Source organism: Nansenia antarctica (genome assembly GCF_963989245.1).
Source record: "Nansenia antarctica genome assembly, chromosome: 3".
Classification (NCBI taxonomy): domain Eukaryota; kingdom Metazoa; phylum Chordata; class Actinopteri; order Argentiniformes; family Microstomatidae; genus Nansenia; species Nansenia antarctica.
Window position 1 is genome coordinate 30,377,548 of NC_137688.1, and position 20,622 is coordinate 30,398,169.

At 49.4% G+C, this 20,622-nt stretch overlaps 2 protein-coding genes across 2 annotated transcripts in view; both read right to left on the reverse strand.

Annotated features, from left to right (window-relative positions):
* Positions 1-12,424, reverse strand: part of LOC308153973 (uncharacterized protein) — a gene marked incomplete at both ends in the record, with an annotated part of 19,962 nt that extends 7,538 nt beyond the window's left edge. Inside the window, 6 exons of the mRNA XM_080527154.1 lie at positions 7,764-7,873; positions 8,620-8,786; positions 9,580-9,797; positions 9,997-10,115; positions 11,305-11,442; positions 12,298-12,424. Of these exons, the coding sequence (XP_080383280.1) occupies positions 7,764-7,873; positions 8,620-8,786; positions 9,580-9,797; positions 9,997-10,115; positions 11,305-11,442; positions 12,298-12,424 (879 nt within the window). The remainder of the gene's footprint in view (positions 1-7,763; positions 7,874-8,619; positions 8,787-9,579; positions 9,798-9,996; positions 10,116-11,304; positions 11,443-12,297) is intronic.
* A 2,247-nt stretch (positions 12,425-14,671) lies between these two features.
* Positions 14,672-18,534, reverse strand: hax1 (HCLS1 associated protein X-1). Its single transcript, XM_080526435.1, has 7 exons — positions 18,398-18,534; positions 17,665-17,915; positions 17,092-17,336; positions 16,758-16,818; positions 16,212-16,345; positions 15,503-15,623; positions 14,672-15,234 (listed from the first exon to the last, which is right to left on the reverse strand). The coding sequence occupies exons 1-7, from the start codon at positions 18,466-18,468 to the stop codon at positions 15,158-15,160; spliced, it is 960 nt and encodes a 319-aa protein (XP_080382561.1). The 5' UTR covers positions 18,469-18,534; the 3' UTR covers positions 14,672-15,157.
* Positions 18,535-20,622: the final 2,088 nt, after the last annotated feature.

Sequence of the window (20,622 nt, forward strand, 5' to 3'; positions counted from 1 at the left end):
ATGGATCTGCCTTTATGATGATGTCACCATCTTTACTGATTTATGATTCCAGATATGATTGTTATGGTTATGGTTAGGGTTATGGTCCTGGCAGGTGGAATGATCGTTCATCTCAAGGCCGAGAGACGAGAGTGCACTGAGGCAGAACAAACAGTCAGAACATTGTAAATAGCAAAGTACAAACATCCGTCTCTTTTCCAAATTTGACAGGGTCTGGTAAAAAAGTCAATTATTTTTTCCAGATTATGAAAGTGCATACCAGTTCGCCTACAGAGCCCACAGGTCCACAGAGGACGCCATCGCGACGACTCTCCACTCCACTCTATCCCACCTGGAGAGGGGGAACAGCTACGCGAGACTGCTCTTTGTGGACTTCAGCTCTGCTTTCAACACTATCCTTCCAGACAGCCTAGTGACCAAACTACTAGACCTGGGACTATCACACTCCATCTGCGCATGGATCAAGGACTTCCTGTCTGACCGCCCCCAGAGGGTGCGGGTGGGCTCCCACACCTCCACAGCCCTCAGACTCAGCACTGGGTCCTCCCAGGGCTGCGTGCTGAGCCCCATCCTCTACAACCTCTACACCCACGACTTCACCCCCGTCCACCCCAGCAACTCCATCATAAAGTTTGCAGACGACACCACCGTGGTGGGCTGCATCTCGGGGGGGGGCGAGGCAGCGTAAAGGGATGAGGTGGAGCAGCTGGGCAAGCTGTGCAAGGTTAACAACCTGCTGCTGAACCAGTTAAAGACCCAGGAAATCATCGTGGACTTCAGGAGGAAAGAATCTGAGGTCCAGCCGCTGCTCGTCGATGGAGGGAGCATGGAGAGAGTCTCAACTCTCCGATTCCTGGGGGTGCACATACAGGAGGACCTGTCCTGGAGGACCAACACAGCAGCCATCATCAAGAAGGCACAACAGCAGCTCTACTTCCTGAGAGTCCTCAGGAAATACCACCTCAGACAGGAGCTGCTTGTGACCTTCTACCGCTGCACAGTGGAGAGCATCCTCACCTACTGCATTTGCGTGTGGTTCTCCAGCTGCACAGCCGCAGAGAGGAAAGCGCTACAGAGAGTCGTGAGATCGGCCCAGAAGATCATCGGCGCCCCCCTCCCCTCTCTGGAAGAGCTGTACAACACACGCTGCCTCAGGAAGGCCTCCAAGATCTCCAGGGACCCATCCCACCCTGGGAACGAACACTTTGTTCGGCTGCGCTCAGGCAGGCGGTTCAGGACCATGTTCGCACGGACAAATAGACTGAAGCTCAGCTTCTACCCTAGGGCCATTCAGGCCCTGAACACAGCAAAGACCTAGGTTCTAGGCCCTGGACAATCTAGACAACTTGATGGCAGCTACTAGATTGTAAACATAAGTGCAATATTGAAATACAACTGTGAACATTTCAAACCTGCTAACTGCGACACTTTAAATGAATGTGCAACAATACTATGTGCAATATGACAACCCTTGTGTACATAAGGTTCAGATATAGGAAAAGTTAGGATATTTATAGCATAGCATAGAGTACAGCACAGTGTTTTATTGTATAGTATAGTAGTATAGTATAGTTAGATAGTGTACATAGCCTTTATTTATGTAAACCAGCTCTTTTCCCTTTTTTATTTTACCCTTGGCCCTCTTGTTTTTAGTCTTTTTCCAAGCACCAGGGGAGCCCCCTGTTATGTACGACAGTGTCATTGTCTTTGCAGCACTTTGTTGCCCTTTACGACGTCACGTTACGTACGTCTGTTAGTGCTTTACGACGGTGTGTGTGTGTTGTGAGAATGAATGGCACATGGCAAGTAAACGGAGCTCAGTTTTTATACCCGTGTGGATCTACGTTTCTTAGCACAACACAAACATAATATTGGCGACGAAGATGGCTGAATTTACTTTGCCACCACCGGCACCTTTCTTGTCTCTGCCCGGCGAGCCTCCGATTCCGTGGGAAGGATGGCTGGATGACTTTACTGTCTACCTAGACGCCATGGACTTCACAGACATGTCCGACAAGCGGAAAATGGCGCTGCTCCGTCACTGTCTCGGTACGGAGGGTCAGAGGATATTCCGAGCCCTCGGCTGCGCTGAGACCTACGAGGAAGCTGTCGCTCTCCTCACTAATCACTTTGCCGGCAAACAACGGGTGCTTCTCCGGCGGTACAAGCTACGAAAACGGCTTCAACGCCCCGGTGAGTCTGTTCTGAGCTACGTGACCGATCTCAGGGATCTGGCGCGAAAATGCAACTACGGGGTGATTCACGATCAAATCGTACGGGATCAGCTTATTGAAGGGACATTGTGTGAGAAAATCAGGGAGAAATTACTTTTGGAGCCAGATGAGCTAACACTAGATGATGCTCTAGCTAAAGCCATGCAGGTAGAATCAGCTTTACAGTGTACTAGCATGCTGACTGCCAGCTCACGCTCCGACTCCGCCCCCACGGCCTCACTCACGCAACAGCTTCAGCCTGCCTACCAGGACAGCCAAGAGGACACAGATGCGTGGTTCCCAGTGCAGCAAGCTCGCAGACAGGGGAACACACGTAGCTCTGATAGCTGTAATAACTGTGGGGCTAGCTCACACAATGCACGGGCTCCTAACTGCCCAGCTCGAGGGCAGACATGCAGGAACTGTTTGAAGCCCAACCATTTTGCTAAAGTGTGCAGGTCTGCTCCTGCGGCTCATCCCCCACAGTCCAGACCCCGCTCAACTCGCAGCGACCATACTGAAATTAGAACTGTGTCTACAAACCATGTGAGCTTTAAAACATGCACAGTGCAGCTGGGTGAGGTCAGCCTTCCCTTGTTACTGGATACAGGCGCGGCTGCGTCTCTTCTCAATCTCAGCACCTACAACAAATTCTTTGCCCACCTGCCATTGCAGCAGCCCTCCACTCCTCTGTGCGGATATGATAGCTCTAAGATAGAGATTGTGGGCATCCTTCAGGTACCAGTGCACTATGGATCTAAGCACATGTCTGCATTCCCATTCCACATCGCTAAGCGGGGTGCCAATCTGCTGGGCCTCGACCTGTTCACGGGCCTGGGATTCACACTGCATGACGACAGTGGGTCAGCCATTCAACATGTCACCTCCACCTGGGAGCAGAAATGGCCAGCGCTGTTCGATGGACTGGGTTGCCTCACAGCCTTCACACACAGACCCCTGGTGAACACAGAGGTGTCACCAGTCATGCAGCCCCTGCGCCGGATCCCTCTCGCTCTGAGGGATGATGTCACAAAGGAACTCAACATGCTGCTGCAGGCAGGCATCATCGAGCCGGTCAACGCCGCCCCCTGGATTTCAAACCTGGTCATCGCTAAGAAAAAGTCAGGGGGGTTGAGAGTCTGTGTGGACCTGCGGTCTGTCAACAAGGCGGTGATTCCAGATAAATATCCCTTGCCTACCTCAGAGGAGCTGACCACCCACTTCTACGGCTCCACGGTTTTCACAAAGCTCGACCTGCGCCAGGGCTATCTCCAGGTACCCCTCCACCCAGCCAGCAGAGACTTGACAACCTTTGTATCGCACGCTGGGGTCTTCCGGTACACCCGAATGCCTTTCGGGCTTAGCTCCGCCCCCAGCTGCTTCCAGAAGGTCATGACCACCATCCTTGCTGGTATCCCTGGGGTCGCGGTGTTCTTGGATGACATCGTGGTCCATGCCCCAGATGTGCCAACACACAACGAGCGGCTTCACAGGGTGTTTGCAGCCCTCCTGGACAATAATCTGACCCTGAACACAGAGAAATGCTCCTTCGCCGCTACCGCCATCGACTTTGTGGGGTTTCGCCTCACAGCAAAGGGCATCACACCTCTCCTGTCCAATGTCGACGCCATACACCGGATTCCGGAGCCCACCTCTGCTTCCCAAGTAGCCTCATTCCTGGGCATGACAGCTTATTACCTACGGTTCCTGCCCCACTACTCTCAGACCACAGCTCCCCTTCGCCAACTGCTCAAGAAAGAGGAGCCATGGAAGTGGACTGCAGCATGCTCAAGGGCGTTCCACTCGCTGAAGATCCAGCTCACCACAACCCCCATCCTGGCCCACTTTGACCCGTCCAGCCCTACCCTCGTCACCTGTGACGCCTCAGCCGGGGCGGTGGGTGCCGTGCTCTCACAGGTTCAGGACGGCGTCGAGCGGCCAGTTGCCTTTGCCTCCAGGGCTCTTAGCCCCACCGAACAGAGGTATTCAGTCGGTGAACGCGAAGCTCTAGCCTGTGTCTGGGCATGTGAGAGGTGGCACCTCTATCTATACGGCCGGCGGTTCACCCTCCGTACAGACCACCAGGCCCTGACCACACTGCTGTCAGCCTCAGGCAGTGGGCACAGGCCTCTCCGTTTGCACAGGTGGGGGGAGCGGCTCAGGCAGTATGACTACCAGCTCAGGTTCACCCCGGGGAGGGACAACGTAGTGGCCGACCTCCTCTCTCGGTCTATCGAGGCCCCCACCCCAACTGTCTCTCCGGATGACGACACAGAGCCAGAGCTCATCCAGATGTTGCATGGGCCCCTGCAGACAGCAGTGTCACTAGAGGAGCTGCAGCGGGAATCGGAACAGGACCCTTTGCTATCCACCCTGCGCACCTACATACGCACCGGATGGCCATCACGGGTGCCGGAGGATCTGGCCCCGTTCGCTAGAGTACGGCACGAACTCTCATGCTGGGGGGACGTCTGTGTCTCCAGGGGCCTCTGCACTGTGATCCCAAGTGGCCTGCGTGCGCGTGTCATGTCCATGGCGCACGAAGGTCATTTGGGCATAGTGAGGGTCAAGCAACGATGCCGCGACCTGGTGTGGTGGCCAGGCATCGACCGTGACATCGAAACAATGGTCAAGGACTGTGCACCATGTCTGCTCAGCGGGAAAAGTGGGTTGCCAGCCTCAACACCCCTGCAGCCTACCCCGTGGCCGCCCCGCCCATGGGAGCATCTCCAGCTTGATATCTGTGGAGAGATCCATGGCCGAGGGGTCCCGCACCACCAACGCTTTCTGGTGGTGGCATACGACCTCCACTCCAAATGGCCTGAAGTGGTCCCAGCAGGAACGGTCACAACACGGACCATTATTGACATCCTGGATGGCCTGTTTGCTAGATGGGGTCTGCCACTCACCATCACCACAGATAATGGGCACCAGTTCATCTCAGCAGAGTTCTCGGACTTCCTCCGCACCAAGGGGATCAAGCACATCCGCACGGCATACTTCCACCCTCAGGCCAACGGGGGGGTGGAACGTTTCAACCAAAGCCTTAAAAATGGGATCCGAGCACATCTGTTCCAGGGGTGCACATTCCAGGCCGCACTCAACCAAACACTGTTGCACTACAGAGCTAGTCAGCATGCAACAACGCAGACCTCTCCAGCATCCCTCATGCTTGGCCGTGAGATGGACTTGCCACTGAACAGACTCAGGTCCCGGGATGCAGTGACACCTGCAGAAGGCAGCACCCGAGATGCTGCTCAAGCAGCAGTGGCCACACATCAGGGGGAGATGAAGCGACGCTTCGACAAGAAACGTGGAGTAAAGACCACCACCATCAAGGTGTCCGACTGGGTTCGGGCCCGTAGGCCCCAGCGACATAACAAGATGGCATCTTTCTGGTCTCAGCCCCTTCAGGTGACACGTCAGCTGGGGCCAGCCACGTTCCTGCTGAGCGACGGATCCCGCTGGCACGCCAGCCGACTGCGGAGGGTGCCTGGTCCTCCTGGGCCTGCCATGGCCACACTGCTGCCAGCAGCCGGTGCAGCAGAGACAGATAGAACTGTCTCAAAGGCCTCGAGTCCTGTACTGCTAAGGGCAGCTAGGCCGCCCCAGGCTCCGCCGCAGCCACTGCCTATGTGGCCTCCACCCGCTCAGCCTCTACCTGCTGTTCCTCTTCCTCACCCTCCTCCACCTAACCCTGGCTTCCTTGCAGGGTCACAGCCCAGGGGGGAGGTCGATAGGCCACAGCGGGAACGGGCTCGCCCTGCACACCTCCAGGACTATGTCACTAAATTTCACACATAGGCCTTCAGGCCCTACTCCTGTTTGACTGTTACTTTAGTTGTTTGAGTTTTGGAAAGGGGGGGGAAATGTTATGTACGACAGTGTCATTGTCTTTGCAGCACTTTGTTGCCCTTTACGACGTCACGTTACGTACGTCTGTTAGTGCTTTACGACGGTGTGTGTGTGTTGTGAGAATGAATGGCACATGGCAAGTAAACGGAGCTCAGTTTTTATACCCGTGTGGATCTACGTTTCTTAGCACAACACAAACATAATACCCCCCCTCCTAAATTTCGTTGTATGGTACCTGTACTGTATTAATGACAATAAAGACCATTCATTCATTCATTCATTCATTCATATTGTAAGATTTTAAATGATGTGTCATACATTGAAATCTGAAAATGGCTGAAAAAAGAAGATATGCTTATTAAAATGTTGGTACACCTCAAACCAAATAGCAGAGAAACACGCTCTGAATCAAAACACGTAAAACAGCTGCTAGTAGCTAGCACTAAAAAGGAACATTGCTATGAACATCTAACTGCATGTTTAGCACATCACAACACGCTGATAGAACATCAACATGCTAAAAACACATAACTACACATAACTAGATCATCACACAGTCCTTGCTTTTGAGCACGTCCTAAAACGTACATTTGTTTACAAGTCATAATGGAATGTAAAAACTTTGACGCTCAATATCTCTGAACTACCCTAAACGGAGATAGAACCTTATCATTCTAAGCTCACAATGTATCACTTACCCAGTAGTCTATGGCAGACGATACAGTGAATACAGTGATTCACAAATTATAAGTATTTAGTGATTCTAAAACTGTTGTTTGTTATATCGAGTGGGCGTTTCAACTCTTAAACTTTCGTAATATGCAAAAAAACAAAACGGAAAAGAGGGCCAGGGCTCAAAGGTTAGTTGGTTAGTTGGTTAGTTATTGCGAAGATCCACTAACGACTTTCAGCAACACAAGAGAGCTTTCTGAAGGCTTGTGTCCCTGTGTGTCTTGATCTTGGAGACGAGGAGGATATGAGAGGACAGAGCAGAGCTGGATGAGTTGTGAATAGTGTACAACAATGGAGGATGAACATTCAAGGTAGAATGGAGCATTAAAATATGAGGAATTATTATAAATCAGGGGAGGCTGCTGGAGGTAGAAACCAGAGGACAGCCTCATTGAAATGCATGGAGCCGGAATGATCCAACACACCCCTGAGTCAGACAACCTGAAACAGGACTAGCTACATGAGAACTACCAATAGTAAAGAAAAGCAATAGGCCTAATAGCCATTACTGTTAGCAGGTTTTCATCAAGGCAGCAGTTATGCAGTTATGCATCTCGCACTGCTGTCGTTTGGGATTTAACAGTAATGAGCACGACTAGCATGATGTTGTTTTGTGCTTGTCTCGACACTTTCACTGTACTTTAACAGATGGGAAAATTAGAGGCTAACATAGCTATGTTAAGGCATTAGCCTGTTAAGGCTAACATACACTAATAACATCATAATAATGAAGAGTATGCTACAGGTAGACAGTTAAACCAGGTAGACACGGACAGGTCGACACATCATCACAAGACGTCAACTGCAAAGCCAAAACCTCTCTAACCGTCCAGCCACAGTAACTGTCCAATAAGCAAAACACAGAGAAACATGGCCATTTCCCCCAAACCAAACTAAATCAAATCAAACTTTATTCAGACAGCATATTTCATACATAAATAAATCTAACATTCTGACACTCACAATCATGATGTAGACGCCCAGACATTCGGCCAAACACTTTCTGAGGAGGCTACTCCTGATGCGACATCTACCCAACCATCGGTCCATCCCTGGGTGGGTGTGGTGGAGCCCTGGGTGGGTGTGGTGGAGCCCTGGGTGGGTGTGGTGGAGCGCTCCACCAGCCTGGAAGCGGTCTGATCCTTAATAACCCTACACTACCCAGCCTGAAGTAACACGCTGGCTTACCATTAACATGTTCACAGAGTCTGACTGAGGTCTGCACTTTTATACATGCAATCCTCTACTACGTCACTCACTTTATGGCTGGTGTGTGTGTGTGACTGTGTGTGTGTGTGTGTGTGTGTGTCCTGTTGCCTCTATGCCAGTTGTAAACTCGATGGGTGATAGAATAAGCTGATGCTCGATGCTCACATACACAAACACACCCACGTGTGCATGCAAGCTCACACAGACACACACACACAGACACAGACAGACACACACACACACACACACACATACACTCTAAGTGAAGTGATATAAACAGTGGGATTGCCAACTAAAATGTGCTTGAACCTATAACAGCAACTGGGGGGTGAACCACCAATGACACACATGATCACATGACACACATGACACACATGATTTCAAACCCGGTATTTATTGAATCCTGATATTTACATCAAAATATATGAAAGGCACATTTTTCCAGTTTTCCACCGTTGTTCATTCAATCTGTTGGGAGAAAACACCCGTTCAACGACCCCCACCTCCCAGACACCAACTCTGTAAACAGAACAGGACAGGTTCTAGAATTCGGAACACAAGATGGTGGAACCCCTTTCCTCCGGTTCCACCTGGTTAGAACTTGTGGCACATTTCCACTCGGCGGTCTTGACCTGCGGGCCGTCGGTTCCGCTCAGGTCCGGTTGGTCCTCGGGGTCGGGCAGGTGCCACTGGATGAAGACCAGGTAGATCCCTGACCCAAGGACCGCACCCACCAGGGGAGCCACGATGGGCACCCAGAACCAGTAGTTGTAGCACCTGGAACAGGAAGGGAGGAAGAGACAGAGAGAGCGAGAGAGAGGGAGGCAGAGAGAGAGAGAGAGAGGGAGAGAGAGAGAGAGAGAGAGAGAGAGAGCGAGGCAGAGAGAGAGAGAGAGAGAGGGAGAGAGAGAGAGGGAGAGAGAGATAGAGGGAGGCAGAGAGAGAGAAAGAGAGAGGGAGAGAGAGAGGCAGAGAGAGAGAGGGAGGCAGAGAGAGAGAGAGAGAGAGGGAGAGAGAGAGAGGGAGGCAGAGAGAGAGAGAGGGAGGCAGAGAGAGAGACAGAAAGACACTTTAGTGACCCTTTAGGCCTCACCAATATCTCACCCACCCCCCCACTTCTCTCCTCTCCTCTCCTCCCCTCTCCCCCCCCCGGCCTGTGGACATTGGTGGTCCTAAGGAAGAGCTTGAATGTGCCCCCCCACATTTCATTGACAGGGGGTTGTTAGTGCTAGCTCGGCTTTTGATTGACTGGTATCCCGTCCACGGCCCCTGTATAAGCGACGGCCCCCCCCACTCACGTGAAGACCTCCGTCCCCCACCCGGCCCTGCCCCCCCCACTCACGTGAAGACCTCCGTCCCCCACCCGGCCATGCCCCCCCCCACTCACGTGAAGACCTCCGTCCCCCACCCGGCCCTGCCCCCCCCCCACTCACGTGAAGACCTCCGTCCCCCACCTGGCCCTGCCCCCCCCCCACTCACGTGAAGACCTCCGTCCCCCACCCGGCCCTGCCCCCCCCCACTCACGTGAAGACCTCCGTCCCCCACCCGGCCCTGCCCCCCCCCCACTCACGTGAAGACCTCCGTCCCCCACCCGGCCGTCAGGGTGAGGAGGCGGGGCCCCAGGTCCCTGGCGGGGTTGATGCCCCCCCCACAGTTTGAGGACATGGACATGGACACGCCCTGGAGCACGGCGGCCGTCATGAGCGGCACCAGGTCAGCGGGGGCGGGGCTGTTGCGCCGGTCGTCCAGGGGCAGGAAGCACAGCATCACCATCCCTGTTCCCACCATCTGGAGGGAGACGAAGGACACACACACACACACACACACACACACAGTATATCTGAACTACAACTCCCTTGACAACAGGACACACCCGGTTCTGAACTACAACTCCCAGGAACATCCCTGTTCCCACCATTCGGAGAGAGAAGAGGACACCGCGTAGATGGTGAACTACAACTCCCATGACCGCTTCCCTCCCTCCTACCTGGTCGAAGAAGGCGCTTCCCACAGAGAGGAACTCCGATGGATAGGTGGCAAAGATGGAGGCCGTTTCATTAGGACCGTAGACAGTCAGGATACCTCCGCTGTAGGCCATTATGGCATCTGGATGGAGGGATGAAGAGAGAGAAGAGGGGGGAGGGGGCCGAGGGCGGCAGATAGAAAGAGAGACGAAGACAGAGTAAGAACAATAAAGAGCTCTGTGAAAACTGCATTTGAACCTATGTGACATCTTCTATTCTAACATGTTTCTGTTTTACTTCAACATTTAACATTTTTCAACATTTGACTTTTACTTCAACATACATATAATATAATGAGATTGTATTAAGTTGAACAGGAAGCATCTTTATGATTTATGGAGAAGGGGTGGGATTTAATAAGTTGTACTTCTTCCCACTCCTTTTCGAATATGTGGAAAAATTCATAAAAAAAAAAAAAAGAAACTAAATTAAAAGTGCAATATATATATATATATAGTTTTTTTTAATGCTTTTTAATTCTGTTAGTTTTTTGTTTTTTTTCTGTTATATTAATTATTGTTGTTTTATCTTGTTTTGCACATATTTTAAATAAACATATCAATCAATCAACACACTGGAATCCACAGCACATGTGTACGCCAGTTTCCAAATTGGCCTAAAATGAGGGACGTTTGGGCGTTAGGGTTAGCGTAGCGTAGCCCCACCGTAGTACATGAGGTAGACCACAGCATTAGGGTTAGCGTTTTTGATTGATTGATTGAAAACTTTATTAGAAGATTTGCAGAAGTAGGTACATGAAAGTACATCTTACATACAAGGTCAACTAACAGGATAAAAACCCAAGAAAGCCACTGGCTTATTTCAATTGGGGTCCTTGATTCTCAATTCATCGTTACATGTAAGACAGACAAAAAAACTAGTACTATCTACAAGATAATACAGACAAATAACTAGTACTATCTACAAGATAAACATACATCCATCATGGGAAGAACAATACAACAAAACATAAGGTATGTACAGCGGGTAGGACAGGTGGGGACATACACCACAGGTGGGGGCGGGGGACAAAACACAAAGTATGTACAGTGGGTAGTTCGGGTCTTTTAATCTGATTTTTGATTTAGAGGGTCCAGTTACGGATTGCAGCCTCCTGTAAATGTTTTTTGAGAGTGGTTTTGAAGGTGCAGCGTAGCGTAGCCCCACCGTAGTACATGAGGTAGACCACAGCATTAGGGTTAGCGTAGCGTAGCCCCACCGTAGTACATGAGGTAGACCACAGCATTAGGGTTAGCGTAGCGTAGCCCCACCGTAGTACATGAGGTAGACCACAGCAGCGGCCAGGTAGGCGCCCAGCAGCTGAGCCAGGCAGTAGGGCAGAAGGCTGGGCCAGGGAAGTCTCCCCAGAACACTGCAACTCAGAGACACGGCCGGGTTCAGGTGGGCTCCTGGGAGGGAGGGGGGAGGAGGGGGGAGGGAGGGGGGAGGAGGGGGGGAGGGAAAGGAAGGAAGGAGGGAGAGGGAGGGAGGATAAGATAAGACAGAAAAGGGGGCGCTTAGGTGGCGTAGTGGACTAAGCGTCGACCATGTAACCGCAGGGTTCCTGGTTCGATTCTCTACTGTCTCTGTCACAATAAAAATTTAAATATGAGTGGAACTGCCCCACACACAAAAAAAAAAAAAGATAAGATAAGACAGAAAAGAAAGGATGTGTCCACACAAACCTAATCTCCCAAACAGGCCGAGCCTGTTCCTTGGCTATCTATGATATGGTAACATTATTGGAGCGGTAGAAGAGGAGGACATGTTCCCAACACCTTCTAATGTTCTGGAGGAGAGGAGCTCAGTCAGGAGTCAGGACCAAGACACTTCAGAACACCAGTGAATTCTAGTACACTCAATACGTTTCAAGTTGATTTAGTTTCGATTCACGAAGGCCTCAACCCACTTTACAGCATCATATAAAAAACCAAACACATTAATGTCATTAACAGAATCAATAAAAGCATCACATCAATAAACGCATACGGGTACACCATAGCCTCAACATGGGGACTGGGGAAAGACAGTGGGGAGGGGGGGTGCTAAAGGGATAGTAGTTATAGTTATAGTAGTTATAAATAATCCTCAAGAATCCAGAAGAATTCAATTCACTTTAGATCGACCAGACCGAAAAGTCAGTGATTGAATGTGTTGATTGTTGCAAGTAAGTCGTGTGGCATGGTGTTTCTGTAAGAAACTTAAAACCCAATGGAGATCATTTGAGGATAGTTGTTGTTGTTGTTGTCGTTGTTGAGTGTTACCAGAGATTCCCCGGCCCAGGTACATGGCGCTCATGACGCCCACAGAGAAGGCCATGTTGACAGACAGGTACTGGCCCTTGGTCCCCCGGGTGGTCTTCACCTGGGCCATCGCTGCACAGCCAAACATCTGGGGGAGGGGGGGGCAGGAGAGGGGAGGGAAGAGGGGGGAAGAGAGGGAAGGGGGGGAGAAAGGGGGCAGGAAGAGGGAGGGAAGAGGGGGAGGAGAAAGGGAGAAAGGGAGGGGGAGGTAGCGGAATAGAGAGGAGGGGAGAGAGAATGACGGGTCAGAAAGGTACGTGGGAGAAAGGTGCTCTGAGGTTCAAGTACAATCACCATCAGTGCAAGCCAAACTTTTTACACACACTCACACACACACACACACACACACACACACACACACACACACTATATCTGCTGATAAGGGTCTCCTAACCACCCATAAGTTCAACCTCAAGTCTAGGGGGGGGGGGGCGTGCTTTTGCTGTCGCAGCCCCTGACCTCTGGAACAGCATCCCCATGTCCATCACACCTGCCCCCTCCATCACACCTGCCCCCTCCATCACACCTGCCCCCTCCATCCAGTCCTTTAAATTGTTGGTTGTTTATTTCCTGTTTATTTACACTTTAGGAGTACTTTTACTGTAAAGCACTTTGGTTGACAAGTGTCATGTTTAAATGTGCTATAGAAATACATTTGATTGATTGATTGATATAACAATGACCATGAGTGAATGAGGGTAAAAAAAGATTGATGAAAAAAAGTGACATAAATACTCACAAGAAGGATGAATGTTCCTAACAGCTCGCTCATGCACTCCCGGGCCAGTGCGTTCCTCACCCTCAGCCGGTTCTTCAGAGCCTGCATCCTGCCTGCCAGCCCACAATCCCCCGCCTCCACCTAACGTCTTTATTTATCTAATCGCCCAACTTGATCGCCTTCCTCTGTCTCTGTCTGTCCCCTCTCTGTCTCTGTCTGTCCCCTCTCTGTCTCTGTCTGTCCCCTCTCTGGGCTCTGTCTCTGTCTGTCCCCTCTCTGGGCTCTGTCTCTGTCTGTCCCCTCTCTGTCTCTGTCTGTCCCCTCTCTGTCTCTGTCTGTCCCCTCTCTGGGCTCTGTCTCTGTCTGTCCCCTCTCTGTCTCTGTCTGTCCCCTCTCTGTCTCTGTCTGTCCCCTCTCTGGGCTCTGTCCCGGGTTCTGACCCAGTAGTAGCCCCTATATATTGGTCCGGTCCGGTCTGTCTGTTTGGTCCGGTCTGTCTGTTTGGTCCGGTCTGTATCCTGACGCCCTGTGTCCAGGTATCTCCTCTGGAGCGCTCTTCTATGTAGTGATAAGTAGGTCACTGGTCAACACTAGCAACAAATATGCAACGCTGCAAGATAAACGTGCAGGAGGGGCAATTGACACAGTATTGAAATAGTTTAAGACAGATGCGGGGGGGGTGACGTCAAGCGAAATGAATGTAGCCTAAAGTCTGCGTGTTGTTTTCATTGTTGGTTTCAGCTTCTAGTGGAACAGATAAACAGTGGTCAAGGTCAAGTTAATCAGGCTCCCTGAATACAGTGTATTGTATAGTGTATACAGTGGTATATCTGAATACAGAGGGTTAGGGTTAGGGCATATCTGAATACAGTGGGTTAGGGTTAGGGCATATCTAAATACAGTGGGTTAGGGTTAGGGCATATCTGATGCCACTGATCTGAGATTTTATGTCGGATGCATGAAAATATTTAGATTTACCGGCCTCTCTGTCATTTGTCCGTGAACACATACGGCAGCACGTACATTTTGGGTTGAGAAAACATTTGTGTCCGGCCAATGGAAGCATCTGGAGAGGAAGAACAGTTGACTTTGGCCAATCACAAACTAACATGAGGTAAGCTAGCTTTGGTCTTTGAGGAGACAGTTGACATATTTAGTGTAGTACATCAGGTGAGGCTGGTGGAGGTAGACATCGGAGGACAAGCGCATTGTAATGCATGGCCATGTAATGCATGCACGTTTAACACCATTCCTCATGCCATTCAATACATTACAATGACTCCCACCAGCCTCCCCTGGAGTACATGTACACTAGAGTAGAAGGAAGGTTAACAACCTTCAAAACAGATTGTTTGTTATAGGAAAAATACAAAAGTTAGTTTGTTCTCCTGACAGACCATTTAAATTGTGTCGGTAAGTATCTCTGTTATCTTCTGTACCTCACAATCTAATTCCCACACAGTTAATGGATGGAGGTGGGGCAAACTGAACTGCAGACAATGGTACAACAGAACTGGATTTCATTTCAATAGGTTTTAGAAAAAGTCCAAATCTCCACACACACCAATGTAAATATATTAAATCTCTTTATTTGTCATAATTGTCATAGTTATAAATTCAGAGCACAATCTGAAAATGACAGTACAAAAATAAATGTACATACTGGCATACACATTTTGGCAATCACAGTTGAGCTGCATCAACAACAGAGTTCATACAATCCTGACTGAATAGTAACACTCAATCCTGACTGAATAGTAACACTCAATCCTGACTGAATAGTAACACTCAACCCTGACTGAATAGTAACACTCAATTCTATGCAGAAGTTCACTACAACTTAAAAAAAAGAAGAAAAAAAAGAGAGAGAGAAAAAAAAGAAAAAGAAAAAAACTAAAGCTAGACACTAAAATAATGGACATTTCATGTACTTTTGAGCTCCAAATCACATCCAAACAGGGGAGGTATTCTAAAACCTGGAGCTAAATCAGAACACACACGTTTGATACCACTCCCCATCCCATTTATTACACTGAGCCCGTCCTCTGATTTCTACCTCCGCTAGCCTCTAGCTCTATCTCTACTCAATCCAGCCTCTGCTCTTCACCTCCCAGGGCCCCCGAAGAACTTGGAGAACATGGAGAGATCATCGTGCAGATCTGAAAAGGGCCGTGGGCTACCTGGAGGGGAAGAGAGCAGAGAATCTATTGTATTCAATACATTCTATTGTAGCTCCATACAATAGGGGAGGGGGGGGGGCTAGGGCCATAGATCGACCAACCCAGCAGCCCACAGATTGGCCGACATTATTCACCCTCAACATTAAATGAGTTAAGTATCACTGAACTGTCAATAGGAGGTGAAGTACTGAATTGAATGGGGCATCACTTAGGGATAGTATAACAAACTAGGTAGGCAACTAACTAACTAACTAACTACCTAACTAACCTGGTGAAAGTGTCCCAGCTGGATCCTCTGGTCCCGCCAGGCTGCCCTGGCCTCCTGAGCGGGTCACTGTGGTCTCCTCGTTCCCCTGGCCATCTCTGACCGTCCGCCTCTCCTCAACACTCTACCAAACACATAGAAGAAGAAGAAGAAGAAGACCATTAAAGAGAGACACCCTACCAAACACATAGAAGAAGAAGAAGACCATTAAAGAGAGACACCCTACCAAACACATAGAAGAAGAAGAAGACCATTAAAGAGAGACACTCTACCAAACACATAGAAGAAGAAGAAGACCATTAAAGAGAGACACCCTACCAAACACATAGAAGAAGAAGACCATTAAAGAGAGACACTCTACCAAACACATAGAAGAAGAAGACCATTAAAGAGAGACACTCTACCAAACACATAGAAGAAGAAGACCATTAAAGAGAGACACTCTACCAAACACATATGGCGCTAACAATGCTTAGGTTGTGGGTTTGATTTGAAAAAAGGTTAGGTTTAGAAGAAGGTGATAGAAGAAGGTTTTTCCTTCTATCAATGGCCCCGGGCCTGAGCTGGATTACTCTTCCTGCTACAACTGGTGGATTGATGATTCACTTGCTTAGTCAAATGTATTGATTGTAAGTCGCTTTGGAATAAGGCGTCTGCTAAATGCCACAAATATAAGATGTAAATGTAGGTGAGCGCCCCACATCTGCCTTACCCCATCAGGCTTCACTACTTTGGTGACCGAGACCGACTGGAAGAAGGAGCGGATCTTTGGCTGGGTGGAAGCCTGAGCAGCTGGAGAAGACAGAACCTGATCCAACCCCCCGGAGGACACCTGAGAGTCCAGGTCTAGAGGAGGAGAGCGCAGGAGTTGGATGGAAACACAGAACGGAGAGACATAGACAGGGTAACAGCCTATTAGAGAAGGCTGAACACACATCCAACCTACACAACCGTGTTAATCCGATGGGTCATGGATGAGAGTTTGTTATGATAAGATCTTTATGTCTTCCACCTGAAATCATTATGTATTTCCAGAACATAAACAATGAATATATCGGCAAACATAAAAACACTGATTAAAACAGTGGTGGTTGTTCATCTTAGGTAACAGTGGAGGCAGATGATCGGAGGACGGGCTCATCATAATGCATGGTATTGATACCGTTCCCCATTCCATGCATTACGACATGCCAGTCCTCTGGTTACTGACTCCACCAGCCTCCACTGTTGGGTAGCTCATCTTCAGAGGTCTTCTTACCTCTGTCCCCTCTGTGCTCCTCTTGGCCCAGTTGAAGCCCTCCTCTCCAAATGTCACTGAACTGAAGAGGACAGACAAGGTGTGAGAGGAAACATGAGGTTAGGAAACATAGAAACATCCAACAGCTTCCATCTTCCGCAGGGGAGGCTGGTGGTTAGAAATCGCATAGGAATAGAATGAGGATTGGTATCAAACACACATGCATTACAATGAGCCAGTCCTCCGATTTCAACCTCCACCAGCCTCCATCTGCCTACATCTCAACAACAAGCCAGGTGTGTGTGTGTGTGTGTATGTGTCTGTTGGGGGAGGGAGGGGGGGTCGTCTCCAGCACCTTGGAAAAGGGGGTCCAACGATGGAACGGTGTGTCTGGCAAATGTGGGCCCCCGGAGGGAGGGGTACCATCGTTCCTGGGGTCTCTTGGTGGTCCTGGGGGGGGTTCGCCTGGGGAGACACCTGGGGATTTCAACATGAAGTCCCTTAGGGAGTTCCCCCTGGCTCCCCCACCTCTCTCAACACCTCCCCGGCCTCTCTCTGGCCTGTCCTGGGGAGGGGGTGGCTGGATACTGGGTAGGACACCTGACAGAAGGGGTGGGGGGGGAGATACAGTGCACCCACAAGAGATAACAATCAGATGTTTATTGCACTAAGCAGTCAAAAACTATTAAGTAAGCCACAAACTCAGCTCCCAGTTAGGCAAACCTGTAATAAGGCCAACCTAAGTTAATACATTATTTTTATGTCATTTCACTGATTCACTGACGTGTGGTCTCCCCTTCTTGTCTCGATCCACGAGCCGGGTCGTGACACCTAACACAGACATTGCATGCATAATATATATATTTTTTTTTTTAGGGAAACTAACTCACACCATCCCTAGTAATATCCACTTGCTTGGTGGTCTTACCAAAGTGTCCCGTCCCCGGCTGGTCCTCCCAGCGCCCCAGCTGAGAGATGATCTCCTCCATCTCCCTGAAGACCTGACCGAACACCTCAGGCTCCTGGAGCCTCAACCCGTTAGGGCCCAGGCTGAACCCAAACCTCCAGGCCTCGTCAAACGGGTCCTGCAGAGCTCCCTGGGAACCGTCGTAGTGGATCCCATCTTCTTCGTCGTCGTCCTCGTCGTCCTCGTGGGTCATGCCATCGAAAAAGGGGTCCCTGTTTGCAAGATCAGCGTCAAAGGGGAACTTGGAGGACAACACTTTCACTTCAAGCTCTGTAGTGTAAATACCGCTAAGCTGAGATAATAATAATAAGAAGAAGAAAAAGACATTAGACTTATATAGCGCTTTTCTAGACACTCAAAGACGCTTTACAAACTGAAAAGATCGAGTAGTAATAATAAAAAGAAACAAAACATAAATAAAAGAAAGTATAGGGGTTTTATTAATCATTTATTTTGGCTCCGCCAAGAAAAAATAGTTAGATATTCAGTATAACAGCAAGATCGAGTAGTAATATCGTGTGATATTGCTTAATTTGTTTTCTTTTATCTCTTGTTCATACCAGGTAAATCATCTGGCTGCGATATTGCAGATCCACGTTATTTTTAGCCAGTTAGCCAATAAAGTTGCTAGCAGCAATACCAACTGACATCTGTGTTGCCATTTCTTTATGTAATTAGCTGTAAAACATCTCACCTTCGGCCTTCCCCGCAGTAGTGGCCTCCAGGTACCCCGAAAAATCCACGAAATAAGTCAAATACGTTCATTTATGGAAGAATTTCGATCTTAACTCCGTTCATGCTAAACTAGCAGCACTAATGTCAACACTGTCTGCCGTAAATTGCTCGACGTTTCGTTGAAAAATTACGCAACCAGAAGGTTCAGGAAAAAGTACCGTAATGTACAGAGATGATGCACACAACATCACAACATGACATCTTTGCTTCGTTTAACATTCTACTACTAACATCTTAACAAAACAAGGCTTCATATTTTTCCAATATAGCATTATCGTTGTATGATCATGCAGCACATAATGTGTCTATAACCAAGATAAACGGGGATGGGGGCGTCCACGGCCGGATTTGTAGGCAGAACCATGGTTGTATGTTCGGGTAGGGTCCCCTCCACCTTCTCGTAGTTAAGTCATAATGTCGCGGGTCCTAGGATCCATGTAATAAGCACCAAGAGACCGCTCACCAGAATGGCCGATTCTGATGGCTAATGGGATTGTCAATGACAGAAATATGACAGCAATTAGTAATTTGATTTTAAACTTCATCCATGTTAATGAGGAAAAAGCACTTCTATGTCATGCGCTGAGATGTGCGATGGTAAGTGTTAGGATAGGATTGCATACCTCGAGGAAACGTGCCACATCTGGCCCAAAACATAGTGAAATAAACTGCTGGGCAACAAAAAAAAGTCAACTTTACTTTCAAGCCTATAAAGCAGGAATTGTACGTCATTACTAATAAACGGTCAGCAGAAAAAACCGTAAGACCACTAAGCGGGTTGGTAATAACATTGACCTGGCAAACAGATGGGTAGACCTGCTCACCAAAATAAAGTGGCTTTTCCTCTCCCCTGCTGTACATCACTTACCCAAAACACAGCAAGGAAACCATGTTTACCATTGTATTGTGATACCAACGCTAAAACGAACCTCTATACCTCACTCTCCCAGAGTCTGTCCTCTATACCTCACTCCCCAGAGCCTGTCCTCTATACCTCACTCCCCAGAGTCTGTCCTCTATACCTCACTCCCCAGAGTCTGTCCTCTATACCTCACTCTCCCAGAGTCTGTCCTCTATACCTCACTCTCCCAGAGTCTGTCCTCTATACCTCACTCTCCCAGAGTCTGTCCTCTATACCTCACTCCCCAGAGTCTGTCCTCTATACCTCACCCCCCAGAGTCTGTCCTCTATACCTCACCCCCCAGAGTCTGTCCTCTATACCTCACTCGCCCAGAGTCTGTCCTCTATACCTCACTCCCCAGAGTCTGTCCTCTATACCTCACTCCCCAGAGTCTGTCCTCTATACCTCACCCCCCAGAGTCTGTCCTCTATACCTCACTCCCCAGAGTCTGTCCTCTACCTCACCCCCCAGAGTCTGTCCTCTATACCTCACTCCCCAGAGTCTGTCCTCTATACCTCACTCGCCCAGTCTGTCCTCTATACCTCACTCCCCAGAGTCTGTCCTCTATACCTCACTCCCCAGAGTCTGTCCTCTACCTCACCCCCCAGAGTCTGTCCTCTACCTCACTCCCCGGTCCTCTATACCTCACTCCCCAGAGTCTGTCCTCTATACCTCACTCCCCAGAGTCTGTCCTCTATACCTCACTCCCCCGAGTCTGTCCTCTATACCTCACTCCCCAGTCTGTCCTCTACCTCACTCCCCGGTCCTCTATACCTCACTCCCCAGAGTCTGTCCTCTATACCTCACCCCCCAGAGTCTGTCCTCTATACCTCACTCCCCAGAGTCTGTCCTCTACCTCACTCCCCGGTCCTCTATACCTCACCCCCCAGAGTCTGTCCTCTATACCTCACTCCCCAGAGTCTGTCCTCTATACCTCACTCACCCGAGTCTGTCCTCTACCTCACTCCCCGGTCCTTTCTCAGTAAACACTTGACTTCTCACGTGCTCTCTGGCCTCATTCTCAAAAAGTATTGGAGGAGAATACCAAAGGGGAGGAACCTAGATCTGCTCATCAATTACCTGGTTGAGATCTTTGTAGTCGAACCCATGTCCCCATCCTGTTCTACAATGGGCGTGTTCACTTCCAGAGGGCCAGCAGTACTGGGGTGAGTGCACGGTTATGGGTCAGTAAATAAAGCCCATAGTTCAGGACAAAACCAATGGATTGTGTTTTACACATTTGGGAAGTGCTCCGAGTTGATCATGTGACAGTCTAGGAATGC

What these genes read in the sequence shown, in the direction of transcription:
- hax1 (XM_080526435.1), bottom strand. Translation starts at nt 18,468, where the DNA reads ATGAACGTATTTGACTTATTTCGTGGATTTTTCGGGGTACCTGGAGGC. An exon ending in AAGTAGTGAAGCCTGATGGG is followed by an intron (nt 15,624 to 16,211) that starts GTAAGGCAGATG and finishes TGTGTTTGGTAG; the next exon opens with AGTGTTGAGGAGAGGCGGAC. An exon ending in AGCTGGGACACTTTCACCAG is followed by an intron (nt 15,235 to 15,502) that starts GTTAGTTAGGTA and finishes CTTCCCCTCCAG; the next exon opens with GTAGCCCACGGCCCTTTTCA.